The 23,885-nt window shown below is 43.3% G+C and overlaps 1 protein-coding gene and 1 long non-coding RNA gene across 3 annotated transcripts in view; one reads left to right on the top strand and one right to left on the bottom strand.

Annotated features, from left to right (window-relative positions):
- Positions 1-23,661, top strand: part of SWAP70 (switching B cell complex subunit SWAP70) — a 76,531-nt gene extending 52,870 nt beyond the window's left edge. The window contains exons 5-13 of one of the 2 annotated variants that reach the window (XR_011249337.1): positions 1,090-1,236; positions 2,442-2,550; positions 5,096-5,277; positions 13,123-13,230; positions 14,791-14,957; positions 20,877-21,075; positions 22,022-22,118; positions 22,463-23,059; positions 23,315-23,661. Coding sequence is in view for 1 of the 2 variants with exons in the window: in XM_069554412.1 (XP_069410513.1) it covers positions 1,090-1,236; positions 2,442-2,550; positions 5,096-5,277; positions 13,123-13,230; positions 14,791-14,957; positions 20,877-21,075; positions 22,022-22,118; positions 22,463-22,569 (1,116 nt within the window). In the remaining variant the exon portion in view is untranslated. Of the gene's footprint in view, positions 1-1,089; positions 1,237-2,441; positions 2,551-5,095; positions 5,278-13,122; positions 13,231-14,790; positions 14,958-20,876; positions 21,076-22,021; positions 22,119-22,462 lie in introns of both variants that reach the window. The other variant, XM_069554412.1, reaches the window with a different exon arrangement.
- LOC138420850 (uncharacterized) lies at positions 18,404-21,091 on the bottom strand. Its single transcript, XR_011249338.1, has 2 exons — positions 20,544-21,091; positions 18,404-20,439 (listed from the first exon to the last, which is right to left on the bottom strand). It is a non-coding gene; the product is annotated as an uncharacterized lncRNA (long non-coding RNA).
- Positions 23,662-23,885: the final 224 nt, after the last annotated feature.

Here is a 23,885-nt window from a genome sequence, read left to right as displayed (position 1 = left end):
GTTTTTCTCTTTTCTTCAGACGTAGCCTATCAATAAACTTTAATTGAGGCTTAATTTGTGTAGGTTTTTGGTGCTGTAAGAGGTTAGGAAACATGGTCTCTGAAGAGGATTTCCAGGCCCATTAGGATGGCAGAATATAGAACTGCAGATGAACGGCAGTATGAGATAGCCTTGGTTTAAATGTCAAGAGCTAGCAAACTGAATGAGTAATGTGATTAGAACTTAATATAATGATCACATGATACAGCCAAAATATTATTATATATTTGATGATGTGTATAGTCTGCCACACGCTATCAGCACCTGTAGATTTACTGTGTAAAATGTTAGCTATTCTTGAACAATCCTAAAGTGTTTTGGCCTGTAGAAATGTGTAGTCTTGCTGAAATAAAATTTTGGATCACACATCTTTGAGGCTGACATATGGGAAGAAAATACAAGTCTAGTAAGTGTGAGCTAAAAGCTATACTTAGAAGCCAGGATCCTGACTACTGGTCCAGTTCATCTTCTGCTCCTTTGGAGCAGATTTCATCCTCCAGAATCCTGAGAGGTCAGGTAGAGAGGTACACTGGTACCAGAGAGTGATTGAGAAGGCATGCTTGGCCAGGTTTGCTGACACCTTTTAGCGTTTTCAATAATGGGTGTAGATTTACTGAGTGGAGAAGGCACTGACGACCCACTCCAGTACTCTTGCCTGGAAACTCCCGTGGACAGAGGAGCCTGGTGGGCTGCAGTCCATGGGGTCAGTAAGAGTTGGGCACGACTGAGCGACCTCACTTTCACTTTTCCCTTTCATGCATTGGAGAAGGAAATGGCAACCCACTCCAGTGTTCTTGCCTGGAGAATCCCAGGGACGGGGGAGCCTGGTGGGCTGCCGTCTATGGGGTCGCACAGAGTTGGACACGACTGATGTGACTTAGCAGCAGCAGCAGATTTACTGAGAATCACAGTTAGGGTGTGTGTGTTAAAAGGAAGAGGTGTGTGTGGGGGGCCGGGGAAGAGGGGTGTGTGTGTGTGTGTTAAAAGGAAGAGATACCAGCTCTTATAAGGAAAAGCACCAGCATTTATATCAGATTTAATCTTACCTAGGGTTACATGATAAAGAAAGGCCATAGACGGAAAAACTGGACTGAACGCTGGTTTGTATTAAAACCCAACATAATTTCTTATTATGTGAGCGAGGATCTGAAAGATAAGAAAGGAGACATTCTCTTGGATGAGAACTGCTGTGTGGAGGTAAGAGTCAGTGGTTACTTCTTTCCAGTGCTGCCGCCTGCTGTTCAAGTAGTTTATCTTCCTTCTAGACTCTAGAGGAGGGTTCATGTTTGGGAACGCATGTAAGAATTAAAGATATTAAAATTTAAAAAATAAAAAACTAATAAAAAAAATTTAAAAAAAAAGAAAGCAGAAAAAAAATAATCTTAAAATTCACATTTCTAAAATAATATACACATACAGTAACCATAGTTTCTGAACCAAAAAGTTACAGATACCTGACAAAAAATTTTTATCTAATGTGAATTTATTTTCTGCCTTGTATTTGAGAATAATGTATAGGGATTAAGTCTCATTTATTTGTATATTTAAGGAATCATTTCTTGAGTAAAATGGAGTCATAAATAAGAAAACAAAGCCAAAAAAAATCAGTAAGACAGTGTTTGAAATCATGAGTGTGTCTGAGAACATGGGCCATTTTGGAGTGTAATAAATAAACCAAAAGAACATGTCTTTGAATAATTGGTATGACTTTTCAGAACACTTTATCACTGCTAATTCTGTAAATAGGTGAAATCCTCAAGAACATAATGTTTTGAATTTTTATTTTGTATCTGAATTATTATCATATCTGTATTTGTTGAAGAACATTTAAAATACCTAAGATCTCATTCATAAATGATAATGTGTCTTGATGGATGAAGTGGTATGTGTTAATATTACGGGTATGCAGTGCCCGATAAGGGGTCTTCTTAGATTCAGTTAAACATGGAGACTCACAGGATTATGATAGACTGTGCCAGTCTACTTATAAGGATTTAGGACAAGAACCACAGCTTGCTAGCAACAACACCCTGGTGCAAGGAAGGGAGAGACGCATCTGCAGGGTGTGGGAATCACCCTGGGTGTCTATACCTATTGGAACAGTTCCATGGGCATATTTTCCAGGATTCCTGTGAGAGATGTGTTCAGGTATAAGGTGCAATGTACAAGGTTTGCTGTGCTCAGGAAAGGCCATATCATGGCCCATCAAATGATGTTGGTTCTCCCAGTCTAGATGTCTTATGGTAATCTGGGGTGATTTTTACCACAAGTATTGTTGCCTAGAGGGCAGCATAAATAAATCAGTAACATTCATTTATAGGTACTTCTTGTATAAGTAATTAAGTTTGAATTTAAGTACTTGAAAGTAAAATTTGAAAGACTAATTTTGCTTTCTGTCTTAGTCCTTGCCTGACAAAGATGGAAAGAAATGCCTTTTTCTCATAAAATGTTTTGATAAGACCTTTGAAATCAGTGCTTCAGATAAGAAGAAGAAACAAGAATGGATTCAGGGTAAGATAATTTTTATTACTTGTCATGATATAACTTGAGAGCACTTTCTGTTTTTCATTGAGAGTCCCTTAGACGGCAGGGAGATCAAACCAGTCAATCCTAAAGGAAATCAACCCTGAATATTCATTGGAAGGACTGGTGCTGAAGCTGAAGCTCCAATATTTTTGTGACTGATGCAAACAGCCAACTCATCGGAAAAGACCTTGATGCTGGGAAAGATTGAGGACAGGAGGAGAAGGGGGCAACAGAGGATGAGATGGTTGGATGGCATCACTGACTCAATAGACATGAGTTTGAGCAAACTCTGGAATATAGTGAAGGACAGGGATACCTGGCATACTGCAGTGCCTGGGATCTCAGAGTTGGACACAACTGAGCAACTGAACAGCAACAGAGATACTCGGCATTGTTCCCCATTGCCTGTAGTTATTTCTGTGTGAAGCGCAATAGCTAGAAGAAAACCAAGCTGAGAGGAGGTCCCAAAATGTTCATCAGTTTCATTTGCCTGATGAACTTGTGAGAAAAGTACAAACTGGACCTTTTTAGTTTTATTTATTTACTCTTAAACTATTTCAAGAATATGGAATTTCCCCCTTTAAGGACCGTGAAAAATTTTAAAGTGGCCATTTTGAGTATTTAGAAATATGTAAAACAAAAGAGGAATTGTGCAATAGGTTTTGAATACTGCAAGTAATTTTCAAGGTTTGTTACTTTCTCAGGAAATCACTAGTTTCAGATATCTCGAGAGCGAAAACTCCTGATTTAATAACTTTTAAACTAAAATATCACTCCAGCATTGGTAAAGATTAAAGTGAGATTTTCTCTTTAATCATGAAAGGGGATTCTCAATGTTAATTCTTGAATCTAGGTAAAATTGTTTGTTAATTCTTGAATCTAAGTAAAATTGTTTATTGAAATTGTGATCATTTTGATGTAGCTTCAGAGTTTGAGGCAAGTATACATGGGTCTGGATCCTCTCTCCTGGGTCACTAGGAATTCTGGAGCAGCTTTCTTCTCTGGAATGGGGCTAATGATAGTACCTACCGCTCAGAGTTGTTGTGAGGGTTAATAATTAGATAGTGAAGATATAGTTGCACATTTTTAAAATGACACATTGTTGCAGGATTGTTTGTGATAGGTTTATAAACAAATGTCCATTCATCGGGGCGTGGTTGAATAGATGATGGCACAGCTGCACACTGGAGGACTGATCAGTACTGCGCAGTGTGTGCTGATACGAAAAGCTCTCCAGGGGGAAGTAAGAGGACAGACTCAGGCTCTGGTGTTAGGCCACCACTGTGTCCGTGGAAGGTGGAAGATGTATATATATGTTTATTTGTATTTGCTTTTAAAGTACCTCAGGAAAGATGCACAGAAACAGTGGTGTTAGTTGGTAGTGGAGTGAAGAGCTCAGTGCTTGGGAATAGGAGTAGGAGGGAGATTTCATCTCTGTCCTTTCAGGCTTTTGAATTTGAACAGTGAAAGTACTGGCTATTTATTTATTTTTTATTTTATTTTTAATTGGAGGATAATTGCTTTACAATGTGCATTGGTTTCTTCTATACAACAATGTGAATCAGCTATAAATATACATTTATCCCCTCCTTCTTGAGCCTCCTTCCCACCCCCACCCGCCCCGTACTAGCTATTTAGATAATGGAAACAATCAGGAAAGAAATCAGATTTCATACAAAAATTAGATAATGTGTGTAAAGAGTGTGTGTGTGTGTATGTATATACACATATATTTATATATAGCAAATATTCAGTACATGGTATTGGCTGTTATCACCTCGGGAAGGGAGTATATAGGGAGATGGTTTCATAAGGCATAGATGAAGGGCAGACTACCTACAGTTCAGTCGCTCAGTCGTGTCTGACTCTTTGTGACTCCATGGACTGCAGCACGCCAGGCCTTCCTGTCCATCACCAGCTCCTGGAGCTTGCTCAAACTCATGTCCATTGAGTCGGTGATGCCATGCAACCATCTCATCTTTGGTCATCCCCTTCTCCTCCTGCCTTCAGTCTTTCCCAGCATCAGGGTCTTTTCCAATGAGTCAGTTCAAGGTGGTCAAAGTGTATTGGAGCTTCCACTTCAGCGTCAGTCCTTCCAATGAATGTTCAGGACTGATTTCCTTTAGGATGGACTACCTATGGCAGGTAGCAAATCAGATACCAGGAATTTTGAATCTCAGCCCTTGTAATGTCTTATTCTTATTTGGCCTTTTTGGGAAGTTAAGGAAGGGAGTTGCAAGTGTTGGGAGTTCCTCAAATGCATGTTGTGTTCCCAAATCAAGTCTGTTTAAGCACAGATAGGCAGTTATGGGACTTTGGAGCTGGAAGGGACTCAAGAGATCATCTCTCTGTGGTTAGAGATGAGAAACCCACGCATAAGTGGTTCTGTGACTGGCTCACGGTTACAGCGCTGCTCGGTGGCAGGATCAGAATTACCCTGAGTTTCTGATTTTCTTCCCACTATGCCATTCAGGTTAGGCTCACAGAAAATAAAAGGTATTTCCTGTCTTTTATCTCATGCCTTTCACAGCCATCCATTCTACCATCCATCTCCTGAAGCTGGGCAGCCCCCCACCACACAAAGAAGCCCGCCAGCGTCGGAAAGAACTGCGGAAGAAGCTGCTGGCAGAGCAGGAGGAGCTGGAGAGACAGATGAAGGAGCTCCAGGTAGCGAACGAAAACAAACAGCAGGAGCTGGAGGCCGTGAGGAAGGTGAGAGTAGACGCTGGGCTGGGGGCGGGCTCCTGTTTCTCTGTAGGAGCCTCCGTGACCTTGCTTACAAGCTTCAGTTCTACTAGGACTAGGTGAACGTGACTGTAGGGAGATTATTTGGTGAACTGCGCTTCCAGGAAGTGTATCTAGACCATTGAGTGAGACACTGTTTTCCCAGCCCTTGAGAGTATGAGGGTCTCAGGACAACAGGGATACTTCATTGACCAGAAAAGAACATTTGTAAGAACAGTGAGCACAGGTGAGTTTGTTCGGAGAAAGATGAGAAGTTTCTCCTGAGGATGTCAGGGTCACTTTCGGTGAATGGATAGGACCTGTTGCTTTTCTAGGTTTTCCCCCTTAGCTCCCATCTTCACTCATGAGGATCTTGGAAGACGCTTAGTATTAGAACTGTGAATTTTACTTATTGTTTAGAGTCAAAGATACAGTCTGGACGCCACCACCACCCCCCACTTCTGCCCCCAACTCCCTCTTCAGATGCCAGTCCCAAGTCCAGGTTGTTACCTGTGCTTCTGAGCAATTGGCCATAAGTCAGAGGTTCCCTCAACCCCTTCTCTTGTGCTGTGCTGTGCCTAGTCACTCAGTCACGTCTGATTCGTTGTGACCCCATGCTCTGTAGCCTGCCAGTCTCCACTGTCTGTGGGGATTCTCCAGGTAAGAATACTGCCGTGGGTTTCCATGCCTGCTTCCAGGGGATCTTCCCAACCCAGGAATCAAACCCAGGTCTCCTGCTTTGCAGGTGGATTCTTTACCAGCTGAGCTACCAGGGAAGTGCCCACCCCCCCCCGCCCCAACTTAGGTTTGATTAATTTGCTAGAACAGCTTACGTAACTCGAAGAAATGTTTTCCATACTAGTCACTTGTTTCTTATAAAAGACTGTAACTCAGGAATAGACAGATACACAGGGCAGCATGTGGGGAAAGAGCATGGCGCTTCCATGCCCTCGCTAGGCGTATCACTCTCCCCAAATCTTCGTATGTTTACTAACCTGGAATCTTTTTCAACCCTGTGCTTTTGGGTTGTTATGGAAGATTCATGACACAGGCATGATTGATTACATCATTGGACATTGGTGATTGACTCAACCCCCAGCCCCTGTCCCTTCCTCAGAGGTCAGACTGAAAGTTCCAACCCTCTAATCACATGGTAGGTTAATTGGCAACCAGCCCCTGTCCATGTGTTTTCTTAAAGCCACTTTGTTATCGCTCTCAGCACTTAGGAAATTCCAAGACTTTGGGGAGATCTGTGCCAGAAACTGGGATGAAGACGAAATATTATGTATTTCTTACTATAAATTGCAATACCATGGTATAGGTTTATGAGTTTTTACAGGTGCCTAGATTCTTGAAACCATCACAGACAGAATTTAGAGCAATGCCAGTGCCCAGAGAATTCCCTCATGCTGCCCCTTGAGGGTAAGACTCTCTCCTTACCCCTGGCCCCTGGAAACCACTGATCTGTTTTCTGTTCCTATATTCTTGTCTTTCCAAATTATCATATAAACAGAATCATAGAGTATGTACGTTTTCAGTATGTGGGTTTTTTCATTTAGCATCATGTATTTGAGATTCATCCATCTGGGACCCTTTTAAACTCATTGACTTTTAACTCAACCTCCAGGAGCATGTAGGTCCCTGTTCTGTGCTACGTGAATGCGTACCCAGAGTTGGTCAGACCTCAGCTGACCTCGACCACCTTGCCACATCCTAGTTCTACCGAATCATTAAAGCAGCTGATTTGGGGTTTGATAGGTAAATATTGGAAAGCAGTTATTATGGAGCCTTTAATAATTGTTAATTTCTTTTCTTGTCAAAAAAGAAAATTCTCCAGTGTTTCATTGAAGCATTTTTAGGAAAATACTACTTAAATGAAAAGAATCACCTGGAATGAGATTACATTTTGTGAGACTTGATACAAGGCCTCATTTAATTCAGAAGGAGGAATAAGAAATCATGGTAGTTGTTTTTTGTGTGTGTTTTCTTTTTGGCTGCACTGTGCAGCTTGTGGGATTTTAGTTCCTTGACCAAGAATTGAACCTGGGCCCTTGGCAGTGAGAGTGTGGGGTCCTAACCACTGGACTGCCAGGAAATTCCCTGGTATTTTTCTTTAATAAATTAACAGATTCCTTTAAAGTGTTACTCAAGTAATTTTATTAAAAGACTTAATTTTTTTAGAGATGTTTCAGGTTCACAGTGAAACTAAGAGGAAGGTGCACAGGTTTCGTACATGCCTCCAGGGTCAATATATGCGTATCCTCCCCCAGAATCAACGTCCCCAACCAGAGTGGCACATTCATTTCAACTGATGAGTCTATGCTGACACTCCTAGTCACCCAAAGTCCATAGTTTTATATTAGGGTCCACTCTTGGTGGTGTATGTCCTGTGGGTTCAGACAAATGTATAACGACATGTATCTACATTATAATACCATTCAGAGTATTTTTTCACTTACATTGCCTTAAAAATCCTTTGTGTTCCACCTACTTATCCCCCACCCCCAACCGCAGCACAAAATTTTTATTTCTACTCTTGTTTCTTTTAAAAAATATAATCATTTGTATAAGTAATAACATCCTATGGTTCAAAAATTTTTAAATATAAAAAGAGATTCAGTGAAGAAATTTCCTCCTACTGTCTCTTCCCTCTGCTTGGTTCCTATGCCTTGCCTAAGACAACTGTTATTTTCATTTCTTATGTATCTTTCTAGATTCATGTAATGTATATTCTAGAGAATATTAATATACTTATTTACCCATTTTAAAACACAAAAAGTACATACTTATGATTCTGCATCTAGTTTATATATATATATATATATATATATATATATATATATATATATTTTCCATGTCAGTGTAGTATAAAGAGCTTTCTCATTCTTTCTGATAGCTATAAAATATTCTATTATTTGACTGTATTATTACTTATTTAACCAGTTCCTCCTGTTGATGAACTTTTGGGTGGTTTTAGTCTTTTGTTTTAATAAGCAGTGCTGAAGGGAATTATTTTTTGCTATATCATTTTATAAATGTTCATACATGTCTAAAGGGCTTCCCTGGAGGCTCAGACAGTAAAAAAAAAACCCACTTGCTATGCAGGAGACCTGGCTTCAATCTTTGGGTCAGAAAGATCTCCTGGAGAAAGGACTAGCTACCCACTCCAGTATTGCCTGGAGAATTCCATGGACAGAAGAGCCTGGCGAGCTATAGTCCATGGGGTTGCAAAGAGTCAGACACGACTGAGTGACTAACACTTACTTACGCATGTCTGATACGTCTGTAGAATGAATTCTTAGAGGTGGATTGCTGGATCAGAGTGTATATGCATCTGTAATCATGACATACAGGCAGAAGGAGCAGCCACCGTGTCAAATACTGCCATTCACCGTATCAGACAAAAAAGTGTTCTAGAATCTGCCAGTTAACTACTCCAGCCCAGAAACTCCACACTTCACTTCTGTTTATTTGCAGTATTTTGGTCAGAACATGTTGCACGTTTCTGAAGTTGGTTGCCAGTCTTACTGGTGTTTCCTTGTGTAAGATGAGTCATCTTTCTCTTGTCACTTTTGGCATTTCTGTCTTTTGGTTTTCCACAGTTTTACTGTGATAAATACGTGTGCATGGTATGATGTATGTGTTATACGTGTGCATGGTATGATGTATGTGTTAAACTCTTAGTATTTATCTTAATTTCTTGGATGGGCGTATTAATGTTTTCCATTAAATTGGGAAAGTTTTCAGTTATTATTTCTTCCAATATTTTTCTACTCCTTTCTCTTTTTTCCTCTCCTTCAGATATTCCCATTTTGTGAATATTGGTGTATTTAATGGTATCTCACATTTCTTTGAGGCTGTTTTCTCTTCTGTTCTTCAGATTGGATAATTTCTATCAGTCTATCTTTGATAGATTCTTCTTGTATGGGTGAGACCTTCCAGTGAATTTTTTAGTTCAGTTATTGTAGTTTTCAACTGCAGGATTTCTGTTTGATTCTTTTTATAATTTCTGTCTCTTTATTGATGTTGTCTGTTTGAGGGGATATCATCATATCATCTATAATTTCCTTAAATAAGGTTTCCTTAGTTCTTTGAACATATAATAACTTCTTTGAAGTCTTTGCTAAATCCAGAGTCTGGGCTCCTTCAAAGGTAGTTGCTATTACTTGCTTTTTTCCAGTGTATCAATCACACTCTTTCTTGACATATCTCGTAATTTTTTGTTGAAAACTGGATGTTTTTGATGATATTTGTAAGCAACTCTTGATGTGGCTTCCGCCCTTCTCCCAAGGACTTACTGTTGTTTGCTCATTTATTTGCATAGTGACTTGGCTGGACAATTACAGTGAAGTCCATTTTCCTCATGATATGCAGCCTCTGACTGTCTGTCCTCTGTCAAGGCACAACCTTGGGGATGGGTACAGTGTCCTGGAGTAACCAGGGTATCAACAGAGCTTTTTTAATTATTATTAAAAAAAAATAATTTGTAAAGGTTATGCTGCATTTATAGTTATTACAGAATACTGGCTCTCTTCCCCATGCTGCATGACGCATCCTGGAGCCTGCCTTTATCCAGTGGTTTGTGTCTCCCACCCCTCACTCCTGTATCTAGCCCCTCTCCTTCTCTCCTCACTGGTAACCACTGGTTTATTCTCTGTATCTGTGAGTCTGCTTCTTTTTTGTTATATCCGCTAGTTTGTTGTATGTTTTTGATTCCACTTATAAGTGATATCATACAGTATTTGTCTTTTTCTGTCTGACTGACTTCACTTAGCATAACACCCTCCAAGTCCCCACATGCTGCTGCAAATGGCAATGTTTTGTTATTTTTTTACGGCTTAGTAGTATTCCGTTGTATATTTGTATGACCACATCTTTTTTTATTCATTCATCTGTTGATAAGACACTTACATTGCTTCCCTATCTTAACAATAATAAGTAATGGGATGCATATATCTCCAAATCAGTGTTTTTGCCTTGAAGCTCCTACCTTGTCACCCAGGAGTGGAATTGCTGGGTCATGTCGTAGTTTAGTTTTGAGAACACTCCGTAATGTTTTCCACAGTGGCTGTGCCAATTTACATTCCCACCAACAGTGTATAGGGTTTGGCTTTTTGCCCCTAAATCTTTTATTTATTTACTTATTATTTTTGGCTGCACTGGGTCTTTGTTGCTGTGTAAGACCCTTATTCCTTGGAAGAAAAGTTATGACAAACCTAGATAGCATATTCAAATGCAGAGACATTACTTTGCTGACGAAGGTCCTTCTAGTCAAGGCTATGGTTTTTCCTGTGGTCATGTATGGATGTGAGAGTTGGACTGTGAAGAAGTCTGAATGCTGAAGAATTGATGCTTTTGAACTGTGGTGTTGGAGAAGACTCTTGAGAGTCCCTTGGACTGCAAGGAGATCCAACCAGTCCATTCTGAAGGAGATCAGCCCTGGAATTTCTTTGGAAGGAATGATGCTAAAGCTGAAGCTCCAGTACTTTGGCCACCTCATGCGAAGAGTTGACTCATTGGGAAAGACTGTGATGCTGGGAGGGATTGGGGGCAGGAGGAGAAGGGGACGACCGAGGATGAGATGGCTGGATGGCATCACCGACTCGATGGACGTGAGTCTGAGCGAACTCCGGGAGTTGGTGATGGACAGGGAGGCCTGGCGTGCTGCGATTCATGGGGTCGCAAAGAGTCAGACACGACTGAGCAACTGAACTGAACTGAACTGACCTGAAGGGCTTTTCTCCAGTTGTGATGTGTGGGCCCCTCATTGTGGTGGCCTCTCTTGTTTTGGAACACGGGCTCTAGTGCAAAGGTTCAGTGGTTGTGACACACGGGCTTAGTTGCCCTGCGGCATGTGGGATCTTCCTGGACCAGGGATTGAACCTATGTCCTCTGCACTGGCAGGTGAATTCCTAACCATTGGACCACCAGGGAAGTCCTGTTTGTTTTTTTTTAGTGTTAAGTTGTATGAGCTGTTTATGTATGTTGGATATTAGTGTCCTGATTGGTCATATTATTTGCAAATATTTTCTCCCATTCGGTAGGTTGTCTTTTCATTTTCTTGATGGTTTCCTTTGCTGTGTGTAAGTTTTAAAGTTTAATTAGGTCCCATTTATTTTTGCTTGTATTTCTTTTCCTTTAGAAGACGGATTAAAAATATATTGCTGTAATTTATGTCAAAAGTATTCTGCCTGTGTTTTCCTGTAGGAGTTTTGTAGTATCTGGTCTCACATTTAGGGCTTTAATCCGTGTTGAGTTTATTTTTGTATGTGGCATCAGGGTTCCGCCTCCACCTCTGATCTCTCTGTTAAGTTGGCTGCCTCAGTTGGCATCACATTCTCAGGCATTCCTCTCACAAGTTTCTCTGTGGTTTTCAACAATGCCCTGGGGCCTAACTTGCCCCACAGTCTGATTTTTAAATTCTGGCCCACATTTGATCTTTGAGGCCTGACTTTGAAACTTGTTCCTAATACATGGGGGCTCTTTGCTGTCTTCCCCTGTGTCCCCTCTCAGACTTCTAGCTGGCCTGTGATTTAGTTTGTTGATCTTGTTGACTGAAAAAAACACACAGCCTAAAAGTTGAGAGTTATGTTTTATCTGGTGCCTTTGCTGAGGACTCTGGCCTGGGAGAAAGCTTCTCAGCTATGAGGAGCTATTTCAAAGAGATACGCGGGGAGCCAGGATTTATAGGAGTTTTTGTTGGAAACAAAACCAAACCAAACCATGTAGTTAGTGCTTATCACAAAAAAACAGATATTTCAAGTTAATGATTTTAGTGCTTTTCTATATATAGGAAGATACAGATTTTAGCTCATTAAAATGATTTTGTAGGTATGCATTTTAACTCTCGAGGGCCAGTGTCCTGTTTCTCTCCAACCTGAATTTCCCTCATGGGTCATTGGGATGGCTACAGTGGCTGATAGCTTGATAGCAGACTTCATCCTTTGTTCATTGGAATGGCAGACAACTTTTTTTTTTTTTTTTTTGTCTGCATCCTCCTGTGAGATACTGTATGCTCAGATGGGAAACTGAGAGGGAGCCTTGTGGTCTTGGTTCCATGGCCATGGGTAGAGCCTCCTTCTACTGCCAAGCCAAGAACAGGGTGGAGACGAGGCCGTGCTATGATTCAAATGCCATAGACTTTCACAGTTCTTGCTGAGATTTAGTTGATTTTCTTGGATAAATGTTCTGTTTGCTGTATGCTCTTAGGATAATTCCCAGAGACTTTAAATGACTGCTTTCGGTCTTTCCCTTGTTTCACTAGAGAACCACCCTTTGGGAAGTTGGGCTTCCCTGGTGACTCAGATAGTAAAGAGTCTGCCTGCAATGCAGGAGACCCAGGTTCCATCCTGGATTGGGAAAATCCCCTGGAGAAGGGAATGTCTACCCACTCCAGTTTATGCTTGCTTGGAGAGTTCCATGAACACAGGAGCCTACAGTTCATGGGGCTGCAAAGAGCCAGACATGACTGAGCGACTAACATAACAGCAGCAAGGTTTTAAGGAACAATGTTAAGATGACAGAACTGCAGTGAGTGCAAGAAATAGATCTGAACTTCACAGATGCATTTGCAAATGAATTTAATGATGACACTAAAATTTTCTTTGCAGAATGTTACAGCTTACTAGGAGTCACTCGTTTACCCAATTTGTTTTGTTTGTTGACTGGGAAAATCGTTGGAATGGAATTGCAGTGGATCTACAAGGTTTATTCTGTCTTTATTGAGCACTGAGAATGACTGGCTTCCCCTATACTGTTTAAATGTGACCCTTTCTCTCCAAATGCACTTCCACTGTAACGTTCCCTGCTTTTCTATGAATGGTTTTTGGGTAGAAACTGGAAGAAGCAGCATCTCGGGCAGCAGAAGAGGAAAAGAAGCGCCTTCAGACTCAGGTGGAGCTCCAGGCCAGGTTCAGCACGGAGCTGGAGCGCGAGAAGCTTGTAAGTACCGCACTCCCCGGGGTGCTGCTGCTCTAACTTGAAGAGCCCGCCCCCGATCCTGTCCTGGTCAGCAGAAGGACAGAGGCCAACCTGTGTGGGTGGAGGGGCAGGAGCCGGCCTGGCTTGGTGAACGGGGAAGACCTTGGAGGCTGGAGTGAGATCATCTTGCCAGCTGTCCCTGCCGCTGACTCGCGGTGGGCTGGCTGTTGGGGAGGTTTTGTGTTTGTTATTAACTCATTATCGGTTTATAGAGCACTCTCTGTGAGCCAGGTATCATGCCAAGGATGTAAAGGTAACTCTTGCTCTCAAGACCTCCAACAGACATTTATGGAGTGGGGTGATAGTGCTGTGGGGACTCCATGTCCTGGCCTGCCTGGGACAGTCCCCACCATCCTGGTATAATTATTGCTAGCATCCCTTTCATCCTTCAGAGTTTTGGCTTGGAAAACAAATAACTATGGAAAAAAGTAAGCACAGGTTCCATGATATTTCCCCTGTATAAGGAGCAAGAGTGAGGGTTCTGAAGTCATGAGAATATGTGAATGCTGGTCTGTCACTCTTGGCAGCTCTGACTCATCTTAGGGGTTCTCATCCCCACGGTCCAGTTGCTTCAGGCAGTGAGCTGGTTAACTGGAACACAGGTCTCCTCACATTGGGTTACAGTGTGTGGGAGAGGGCTGGGCCCAGGGCCTGCTAAATAGGTGCTGTGACATTCCCTTCAGCAACTTTCTGTTGCTTAGACTTGAAGTGGATATGTGTGTTGAAAGGAAGGCACCCGAGATCTGAGGGGGTGCTGCACCACAGCCAGATCTGGGTTCATGTCCTCTGGTGGTTGCTTATGAGTGTTAGTTTCTCTTCTTCAAATTAGGGGGATGTTACATGATCTCTCATGACCCCTATGAGGATGAAGTAAGCTAATGCAAGTGAAGATACAAACTGCAGAGACATACGCTAATATGTTTGATAGAACATTTATGATGTCCTTGCCTTACTTTTTAAGGCAGAGATTCAAGGCTCTTTAATCCAGAATGGAGAAACCATAAAAGTGTTAGAATGCTAATTAGATGCTTGAGGGTCCCCCAGGTCTGGAGGTGCCCTAGGGAGAGAGAAAGTAGAGGGTGCTGGGCAGCCAGCTGAGTGCAGGAGACCATCTCTCCTCTCCCCCTTATTTTAACCCTTTGGGGGTTCTGAGTGGGAAAGGTTCATTCCTTTTAGATGGATGTGGCTTTACGATAGAAAGGGATTTAAAGAGGAATTACACTGGGAAGTATTTTTTTCTTGAGTTTGAAATGCAGGAAAGGCAGTGTGAAAGGGATGAGAAGTATACCAGGGCAGCAGAACAGCGTTTGGGTGTCGTTTGTGTGCCTGGACCCTTAAACTGTGGTCTTGGGGATGGGTGTGGTACTCTTGGTCCTCCATCATCAAGGTGTGCAGTACAGGGCCCTGCCCACCCTGAAGGGCTGTGGCTGTGGCTGTGGCCCCGCTCAGGGTGGTGTTGGAGCAAGAGGCTTTCCCGAGGGCGAAGTCAGCCTGGTTTAAACATGACTTTTATACCCTCAGATCAGGCAGCAGATGGAAGAACAGGTTGCCCAGAAATCCTCTGAACTGGAACAGTATTTGCAGCGGGTCCGGGAGCTGGAAGACATGTACCTAAAGCTGCAGGAGGCTCTTGAGGATGAGAGACAGGCCCGGCAAGATGAAGAGACGGTGCGGAAGCTACAGGCCAGGTGCTGATCGCCTTGTCCTCTGCACTTTGTGTGCCCTGCCTGCGCTCATACACTTTCTAGGAAGCACTGACTCTGCTGGAGAGGGAAGAGTCTCTGCCACATGGGAGGGACCCTGGAGACTTGGCTGGCTGGACTCTTCATTCCCAGTCTCTCCTGAGAAACCCTTGCTTCTGTGGCTAATGACAGGCCATGTATCTATTTCAGAGTAGTCAGATGGATGTGTTTAGTGTGGGTCCCTTAGTCAGATTCTAGAATGTCCGTGGAGCCAGCATCAGCCCTGATGAGAATCTGGTTTCTTCCACATGTTCCAGACCTGAGAAGGCCCTCGTGTGGAGGCAGGGGCCTGTTAGGCCAGAGCTGCAGCCGCTTTGGGGGACAGTGAGGAACTGAGCAGTTTCCATTTGGTCTTTCAGGATCAGTGACATTCCTTACATAATTCTTAGTTTTAGAAGTTCTTGAAACAGATTTTTTTTTTCCCTTAGACCTTTTAAAGTCAGGTTTACTATGTATGATAGTCGTGATCTCAGATGAGAACTCTGAATTTTGACTTTGGTAGCAGTAGGAGGGACAAAGTAGAATGAAGAGCCCAACAAGCAAATGTCAGCTGCCCTTTCCCAGTTTCTAATTTGCTTCCCCATTAGCTCTATGAGATGTCACGTCAGGGGGTGCAGCACTAACCACTGCTTCCCCTTAGTTGCAGCTGGTTAGTGCGGGCACACCTCACGCCATTGTAGGAGCGGGTGTGGGATGAGCTGGGATAGATTTTCCATGGCTGCATTTACACATGGCGCTGCAAGAGATGTTTGTTTAATCTTCAGGTAGGAAGAGAGAAAGAAAGCCTTCTTTGTTACGTATGTTGCCAAAAATGACTTTAAAAACAAATTAGGTGTTGAGATTTTTCATTCTGTTAAGGAAAAATTATCTTCTAATAGAAGATTGAATGCTTTCCACATTGCTTGGCACATATGGGTCCCGCAAATGCGTGTTCATCATGGTATTAGCCAGGGTCTAGGGACCTTCGCCCACTTGCCATTGGGCAGTGGCAGTGGCACTGTGTGATTGTGATGTTAACACACCATCCACTGCATGGGAAGGTTTGGTCCCATGTGATTTCCAAAGAGAGACATTCTAAGGGATGCTAGATATTTTTGACCCTCATCATTTGTGATGTGTTGAGTTCATAGATTGCCCTTGTGTAGAGAATTCACAGATGAGATATGCCATATGTATTTACTTCTCTGAAGCTGTGAGGGAGATTAAACGACACGGCAGAGATCAGATCATAAAGGGAACTAGGTAACTCTAGAAATTTATTAAAGTATTAGTTATTTCATGTTTGTAGAATGATGTTTTGAATAAGACAGTTTTGGATAATTAACGGCAGTAATTTTTAATCAGTAGTAATCAGAATCATTTATATAAAGCTTTGAAAAATGCACATGTAGGGACTGTTCCAGATTTACCATATCAAAATATCTGTAGATAGGAGCCCAGGCATGAGTATTTTATTTAAAAAGTTCTGGCTAGGGAATTCCCTGGGCTTCCGTGATGGCTCAGTGGTAAAGAATCCGCCTGCCAAAGCAAGAGATTCAGATTTGATCCCTGGTCCAGGAAGATTCACCTGGAGGAAGAAATGGCAATGCACTCCCTGTTCTTGCCTGGAAAACCCCATGGACAGAGGAGCCCGTTGGGCCATAGTCCCTGGGGTCACGAGAGTCAGACACAACTTGGTGACTGAACAAGGGGATTTCCTGCGATCCAGTGGTTAGGACTCTGCGCTTCCACCGCAGGGGGCACAAGTTCGATCCTTGGTCAGGGAACTGAGACCTTGCATGTCTCATGGCATGGCCAAAAAAAGAAAAAGCTCTGACTAATCATTTTGTACACTCTAATCTCAGTAAATGGAAAAATGGTTTCAGCTTGGTAAATGCAAATGTAACTACCACATACAGCTCAGTACCAATAAGCTGAAATTACTACACAAAAGCTAACTACTTTTTCTTGGTGTTAAAGGCTATTTTAGGCATTTTACTACTCTGTTTTACTTTTAACTTCAATTTTGGAACTTGAAATGGGCAGACTAGCACCCTCTAGTGGTCATTTTTAAAGTGTGGTGAGTCCATATCTTTCCCAAAGTCACCAGAGGCTGGGCCTGATTCAGAGGGACATTTTGTCAGACTGACAAAGGGGGCTTTCTCCTTGCTCCCACTCCTCAGGGTACCCTTTGTGGGTAAAAGATCAAAGGAAATCATCATGGAATTGGGATAGAAACGTTTAAGTCTAGCACGAATGAACTGAAAAGCTGAAAAAACTTCCATTTTAATGGAAAAACAAAAAACCCGGAACAAGAAGACCCAGCTGGCTCAAGTCAAAGTTCTTGTATTTAAACGATTCGAAACTTAAGACACTGACAGAGGAGAGACCATCCACGGGAAGAACAATGAGATGCCACATGTTCCAAGAGTGACTTGCTATTGCTTAGAGCTAGGACAGAGGTTAACTACAAAGCCCTCTGTATATACCCTACAGCTAAGATTATGTTTCGTGACTGAGCACACAGGCACTTCAGTGAACTGTAACATAATCGTCGCTGAGGGTGTATAGAGAGGGCTTTGTAGTTAACCTCTGTCCTTGTTCCAAGCAATAGCAAGTCACTCTTGGAACATTTGGCATCTCATTGTTCTTCCCGTGGATGGTCCCTCCTCTATCAGTGTGTTAAGTTTCCCCAGAGATACTTTTAATCGTGAATTGTTTAAATACAAGAACTTTGACTAGAACCATCTGGGTCTTCTTGTTTTGGGTTTTTTGTTTTTCCATTAAAATTGAAGTGGTGGTGGTGTTTTTTAATGTGTAAGGTTATCTAGCCTCTTCTAAGTGGAACTCAGAAGGAAACTGTTCATTTACCATTTAGACAACTCAATTACTGGAAACTTCTTGAGACTGAGCCATAGTCTGTCCCATTATGACTTCCACCCACTAAATTTTTATGTTTGTAAGGCCTGGGAGCACACTCTGGTCAGGCCTGTGTCCCCAGCAACAGGTGCATTGTCTGGCCCATGGTAAGTACTCATGGAATCTTTTTTGAATGGGTGGATCCAAGTTCTACCCTTGGGGCCATATGGAACAACAGTTCACACAATAATAGATAGCCCCGGACTGAGGATCTGGGTTTGATTCCCAGCGATTGTACTGTCTAGCTGTGTAATTTTTAGAAAAGTTACTTCACTACTTTCAGCCTTCAGTTCCTTATATGTAATAAGCTCATAGGATTGTTGTGAAGGCTGAAGAGGGTGGTGCTTGCAAAGAGTTTAATGTCTGGATTTCGTAGTCATCAGAGTTTGTTGGTTTCTGTTCCTTTATATCTCATTTGCAGATGGAGAAGAAATGTAATGTATAGAATATAAAAATAAGCATTCAAAAAAGATGTTGACAGGCTGGAATACTGGTTTTAGAGCAAGAAGATAATTTAAAGTATCAACAGAACAAGTACAGGATCCAGGAGACTTGGCTTAAAAGCAATTCATTTGAAAAGGTTCAGGGTTTTACTTCTCTGATATAATTGATTGCCAGAAACCTCATATACTCATATACTCTCAGGCAGTCTTCATGAGCATTCAGAGCAAATGAGCTAATAGTCCCATCATAACAATATGAGCTGGCATTTATTCAGTACTTACAACGAGGTAGGCACTGTTCTAAGAACCTTACCTGCATTATCCCATTCAATGGATAAGCAAGCCTTTGATGGCTGGAGTAGTTCCTAGTGGGGCTTCCCAGATGGCGCTGGTGGTATAGACTCTGCCTGCCAGTGCAAGAGATGCAAGAGATTTGGGTTGATTCCTGGGTTGGGAAGATCCCCTGGAGTAGGAAATGGCAACCTACTCCAGTATTCTTCCCTGGAAAAACCCATGTACAGGGGAGCCTGGCAGGCTGCAGTCCATGGGGTTGCAAAGAGTCAGACACGACTGAGCACACACACACACACACACACACACACACACACACACACACACACACAGAGTTCCTATTCCTTTTTTCATAAATGAAGAAATTGAGGTACAGAGAGGTTCGTCTTTAGTCAGGAGTCCTGTTTGCAAACCAAAAAAACCAACTTGGGTTAGCTAAGGCAATCAAAGTGTTTTTTGGAAAGTTCTTGAGAAATTCACCAATTCCTCAGAAAGGCAGGTGGCCAGGCCCTGAACACAGGCAGGAACCAAGGGAGGCTGGGCAGACCAGACAAGGCCAGGGGACGAGCCCAGGGAGGGTGTCGCTGATGCAGACGTTGGCACCATGGGTTTGCCAGTCCGTTGTCCCCGCTGCTTCTGCCATCACTCAACACTCCGTGTTGCTACCACCAGCAAGATGAACTCTCCACTGTCTCTGCTCTTGTGAGTCAGTGGTTTTACGAAGTTCTAGGAGTGACAGCTGCTTAGCCAAGCCCAGCTTCCACTGCACCCCAGCTTCCCGGGGCAGAAGGGCAGGGGCGGTGGCTTCTGTCTTGGGAGATGGACCCCGTTTTTCATCAAGACATCCCTGGACACGTGAAGGGGATTCAGTGCTGGGCAGCCTCACCTTCTGCAATGTCCCTTGCCCTCCAGACTTTGACCACCAGGATGAAGAAACCGATCTTCCAGTCTCATTCACTGGTTTATCCCCCATGTCTAGGAAAGCACGTGGATGGTGTATAGCATACACACTCTGGTCAGCCCCGGGTGCAGGGTAGCGTTCACTGCGATGTCACATCCGAGAGACGACTCAGAGGGAGCACACTGGCCCTTCGTGGAACCCGGGGGAGGAGATAGGAGAGCGCATCCTAGTTGAGAAAACTTTTAAGGATCAAGGCTGCCCAGAAATAAACTGACCCGGGTTGTGAAGCAGTGGCCTGTCACACCCAGTTGGAGGCCACCCTGTGGGATGTCATTGGGGGAACTCTTACAGTGGTGCAGGATCAGGGTGGTCAGATAGTGGCTGTAGAGTCCGTCACTGTATTTCTGCTGCTGTTAGACGTGCAAATGCTCTTAGGCAGCAGTAACCGGCCTGCTGTGAGGTTTGTTACCGTAATGCTGACGATCAAGCCAGTAGACGTGCGTCCTGTCCTGGGCCGGCGTCTAACCACATTGTCTACACTTGGGGTACAAGTTAGTTTATTTATTAAATACCTGCTTAACCTGGGATATCCTCCGATAGGTAGCCTGTTATTAAAAGATAACATTTTGAAGTCATGCGGGCCTGGGTTGAAATCCGTTGCTTACCTGTGCGTCATGCTTTGGAACCCTTTGACTTCATCTGCAGGGACAATAACACCTTGCAGAATGCTGGGGGGATCACAGGAACAAAGGTAAAGAGCCTGGCGTGCAGCGCTCGGCCAGTAGATGGCCCATCTACCTTCTGCTTCCTTCTGCCATCTGCTCCCTCTACCTTTCGTCAGCTCCTCCTCCTCTGTCTTTGTTGGTGTGTCAGCTTTTCCCTTGGTAATAGGTTTCTGCTAGATAAAAAAGTGTTTTAATGTTGTAGCAACCAGACAGATTTCAAAACTCAGCCCTGCCACCTGCCTGTCAGGTGAATGACCTGGGCCAGGTCACTTACCCTTTGTGCCTCACTTTCTTCATCTCTGAACTGAATAATAATAGTACGTAAGCCTATTGTGAGGATCAGTTGAAAAAATGTACTTCTTTCTTGGCCCATTAAGTCTTCAGTACATGTTATTTTTAATTTTTTTTTTTTTCCATAAAAGGGTGAAACAGAGCTTGGAGCAGAACCGTGGGTCACCTTGCCCACAAATCTGGGCCCCTCTGGCTCCTAGTTCCCTTCTTGTGAGAAGAGAGGTGGTTAGATGACCTCCAGGCTCCTCTGAGGCTCTGCTGTGCTTTGTCATCTTCTAGGTCGGGTGCGGTCACCCTGAGCTCTCTTGTATTTCAGGCTGCTGGAGGAAGAGTCGTCCAAGAGGGCCGAGCTGGAGAAGTGGCATCTGGAGCAGCAGCAGGCTATTCAGACCACAGAAGCGGAGAAGCAGGAGCTGGAGAACCAGCGCGTCATCAAAGAGCAGGCCCTCCAGGAAGCCTTGGAGCAGCTGCAGCAGCTTGAGCTCGAGCGGAAACAGGCACTTGAGCAGTACGAGGTCATTACGCCCATCCCTGCAAATACATGTATTTAAATTCTTCAACATTTAAAAACAAGAGGATATTTGCTCTGCCATAAAAAGCTGTGTAAGAATGTTGCTTAGCTGTAAGTAAGGGTTTTTCACAGGCAGTGAGGTTAACAGTTGAAATTCAGTCGGGAGACTGAAACCACACAGTAATTTGAACAAGGAAGGTTTAATATAATTAGCTATTAACTACAACGGGATTACCTACTGAGCAGCCGAAAAACTCTAAGGATACAGGAAGAGCAGACACAGGAAGCAGCCACTGCCCCCACCCCTGCTGAGACAGAGCACGCAGGGAAGGAACACACACTCTTTGCTCTGTAAGCCCAGTGCTGGGATCCAGTCCTCCTTGGAGGGAGCATGGCCTTGGCCCTTGGACGGCAGGAAAGCCCAACAAGGCACTGTGATGGGGAAGCTACCCTCTGGGGCACTGGTGGCAGCTGCCCACAGGGGAGGTGCTACTGAAACCCACTGGAGTGGACACCGTGGGTGTCCCATGTGCCACGAGAGCTGCTGAGATGAGCACAGTGGAGCCTGGAGGCAAAGCCCCCACCTCTTCCAGTGTCCTGCCAGCTCCTCCACTGACGAAGCTTAAGGGGGCCCGCTGGCGAGGGTCACAGGCAGGACAGCGAAGGGTGGATTTGGAGTCAAGAGGCAGTAAGGCGTCACTGGCACAGGAGTATCTTGTACATTATCTGTAATTAGTGTGAATTAGGTCCTTGGGGGGCTTACAGCAGGTTATTTAACTGCTCCAAATCCTAGTCTCCACCTGTGTACCATGGGGGTAATAATAGCCCGTGTTTCTGTGGCTGGAATGACTTAATGAGATAATCCACAGGCATGGAGCAAGTACCCAATCATTATTTGGCTCTTAAACTACCTGTGTGTTTGCAGAGTCTAAAGTCTGCTCTTGTTCCAGGGAGTTAAAAAGAAGCTAGAGATGGCAACTAAGACGACCAAGAGCTGGAAGGACAAAGTGGCCCATCATGAAGGATTAATTCGATTGATAGAACCAGGTAACACATTCTCTGAAGTAATCAGATATTTAGTCAATTTTTCTGTTTTATTTGTGTACTTGAATTGCACTAAAAAAAAAAAAACCTTTCTTAGCCCAAATATAGAGGAACCCAGCTCTTTGCAATAAATTTTTCTTGAATTTCTTTTGCCTTTTGATAGATGAGAAGGCCTGTTTAATTCCCTTTGTATATATCTTCTGATGGTTTTGCCTCCTATGGCCTTTCTGGATATTCCTCAGAGAAGAAAATAAAGTAGAAAAATGTACTCTCTTGTCTATAGAAAAATGATAATGTTAATTGAAGAATATATGACCGTGTAGGTTTGATGCACATTTGTCTCTTAGGTTCAAAAAATGCTCACCTGATCACTAACTGGGGCCCGGCAGCTTTCACCCAGGCAGAACTCGAGGAACGACAGAAGAGCTGGAAGGAAAAGAAGACCACAGAGTGAGCCTAGCCATGTCAGCTGTGCAGCTGAAGCGTAGCTGCAAAACTTCATGCTAAAGACAGAAGGACCTGGTTTTTCCGCTTCTAACTTCCAGCACCTCCTATGGGGTCAGTATACTAAAGAAGCCTTCTTATTTATCTGCCAGTAAGGAAGGGCTTAACTGAAAAGAATAAAAAGTCAACTCTTTATTTACTGTTTCTTTGAAAACCTCAGCTTCTGAAAATTCCCTTCAGCTCCCTCAGATTCTTTTCGGAGGAGGCGGTGCACAGACAGCCCAGTGGTGTGTGACCAGGAGCCGGGAGGCGCTCGGGTCACTGGGTATCAGAACCTCTGTGGGCTGGGGCTGTTGTTTTCCAGCAGCGTATTTCCTCCTCCGAGTGCTTCTTTCTAAACTAAGTGGGCCGCTCTGCTTACCACAGTCTGCGGTAGACGTGGACTGCCTCTGACCACGGCTGCTCAGCTGGAAAAGGCCCTCCTCCTGGACGTGGTCCTCGCTCGGACCGAGGGGTTGCCATTCGTGTCTTTGGTTGCGCAGGTTTAATGCCGTGTGAGCGACTGGCATCCAGCTCCAGAGGCACTGTCGCAAGGGGGCAGAAGTCTTTTAAATAATGCTTTGGCTGAGATAGATACTTGAGAATCAAAGATAACACAGAGATGAACTAAGTGAATCCCATTCAGATTGATGTTTTGATACTAACTGAGTTCTTCCTAATATTTAAAATGGTTTCAGCCATCCACGTGCTGGCAGACCCCTCGGTTTTACGTTTGTAGTTACTGTACAGAACATCTCTGGTGTGTGTGAATGCTTGTCCTAATCAGACCTTTGCCTTAATAAACAGCAATATGATCGTTCCTAGAAATTATACATGAAAAAAAGTTTTTAAAATGTATTTTTGTGATGTGCTGTGTTGAGAGGGAACAAAATATTTATAATTTTCAAACATTCTTACCTAAATATTGTACAATGTAATATGCTGAACTTTCTTAATTTTTTGGCTAATTTTCTAAGATATGTTAAAAATGTTTTGTATGGTTCTTGTTTGTTTGTTTTAGTCAAATGGAGTCAGTAAGAAAATAAAAACCTACGGAAGAGCATGCGCTTTAAGCTGTTTGATTTAACAGAACAGGGGGGTAAGGTGGTGTGTATGTGTGCATGGTTCCATATAATGAGGTGAACTTGGATTTAGGGACACTTCCTGAAATACTGGATTTGCAGTTTGTACCCCCCAAACCAACACTGTCACGAAGTTAGCTATGGCCTCGAGTTTGCCGTTTGAGTCACTGATGTGGGAAACCATGGTGGATGCGTCAGCTTACAA

Source organism: Ovis canadensis, chromosome 15 (genome assembly GCF_042477335.2).
Source record: "Ovis canadensis isolate MfBH-ARS-UI-01 breed Bighorn chromosome 15, ARS-UI_OviCan_v2, whole genome shotgun sequence".
Classification (NCBI taxonomy): Eukaryota; Metazoa; Chordata; class Mammalia; order Artiodactyla; family Bovidae; genus Ovis; species Ovis canadensis.
Note: the sequence above shows the minus strand (reverse complement) of the source record. Positions and strands in the feature narration are given on the sequence as shown.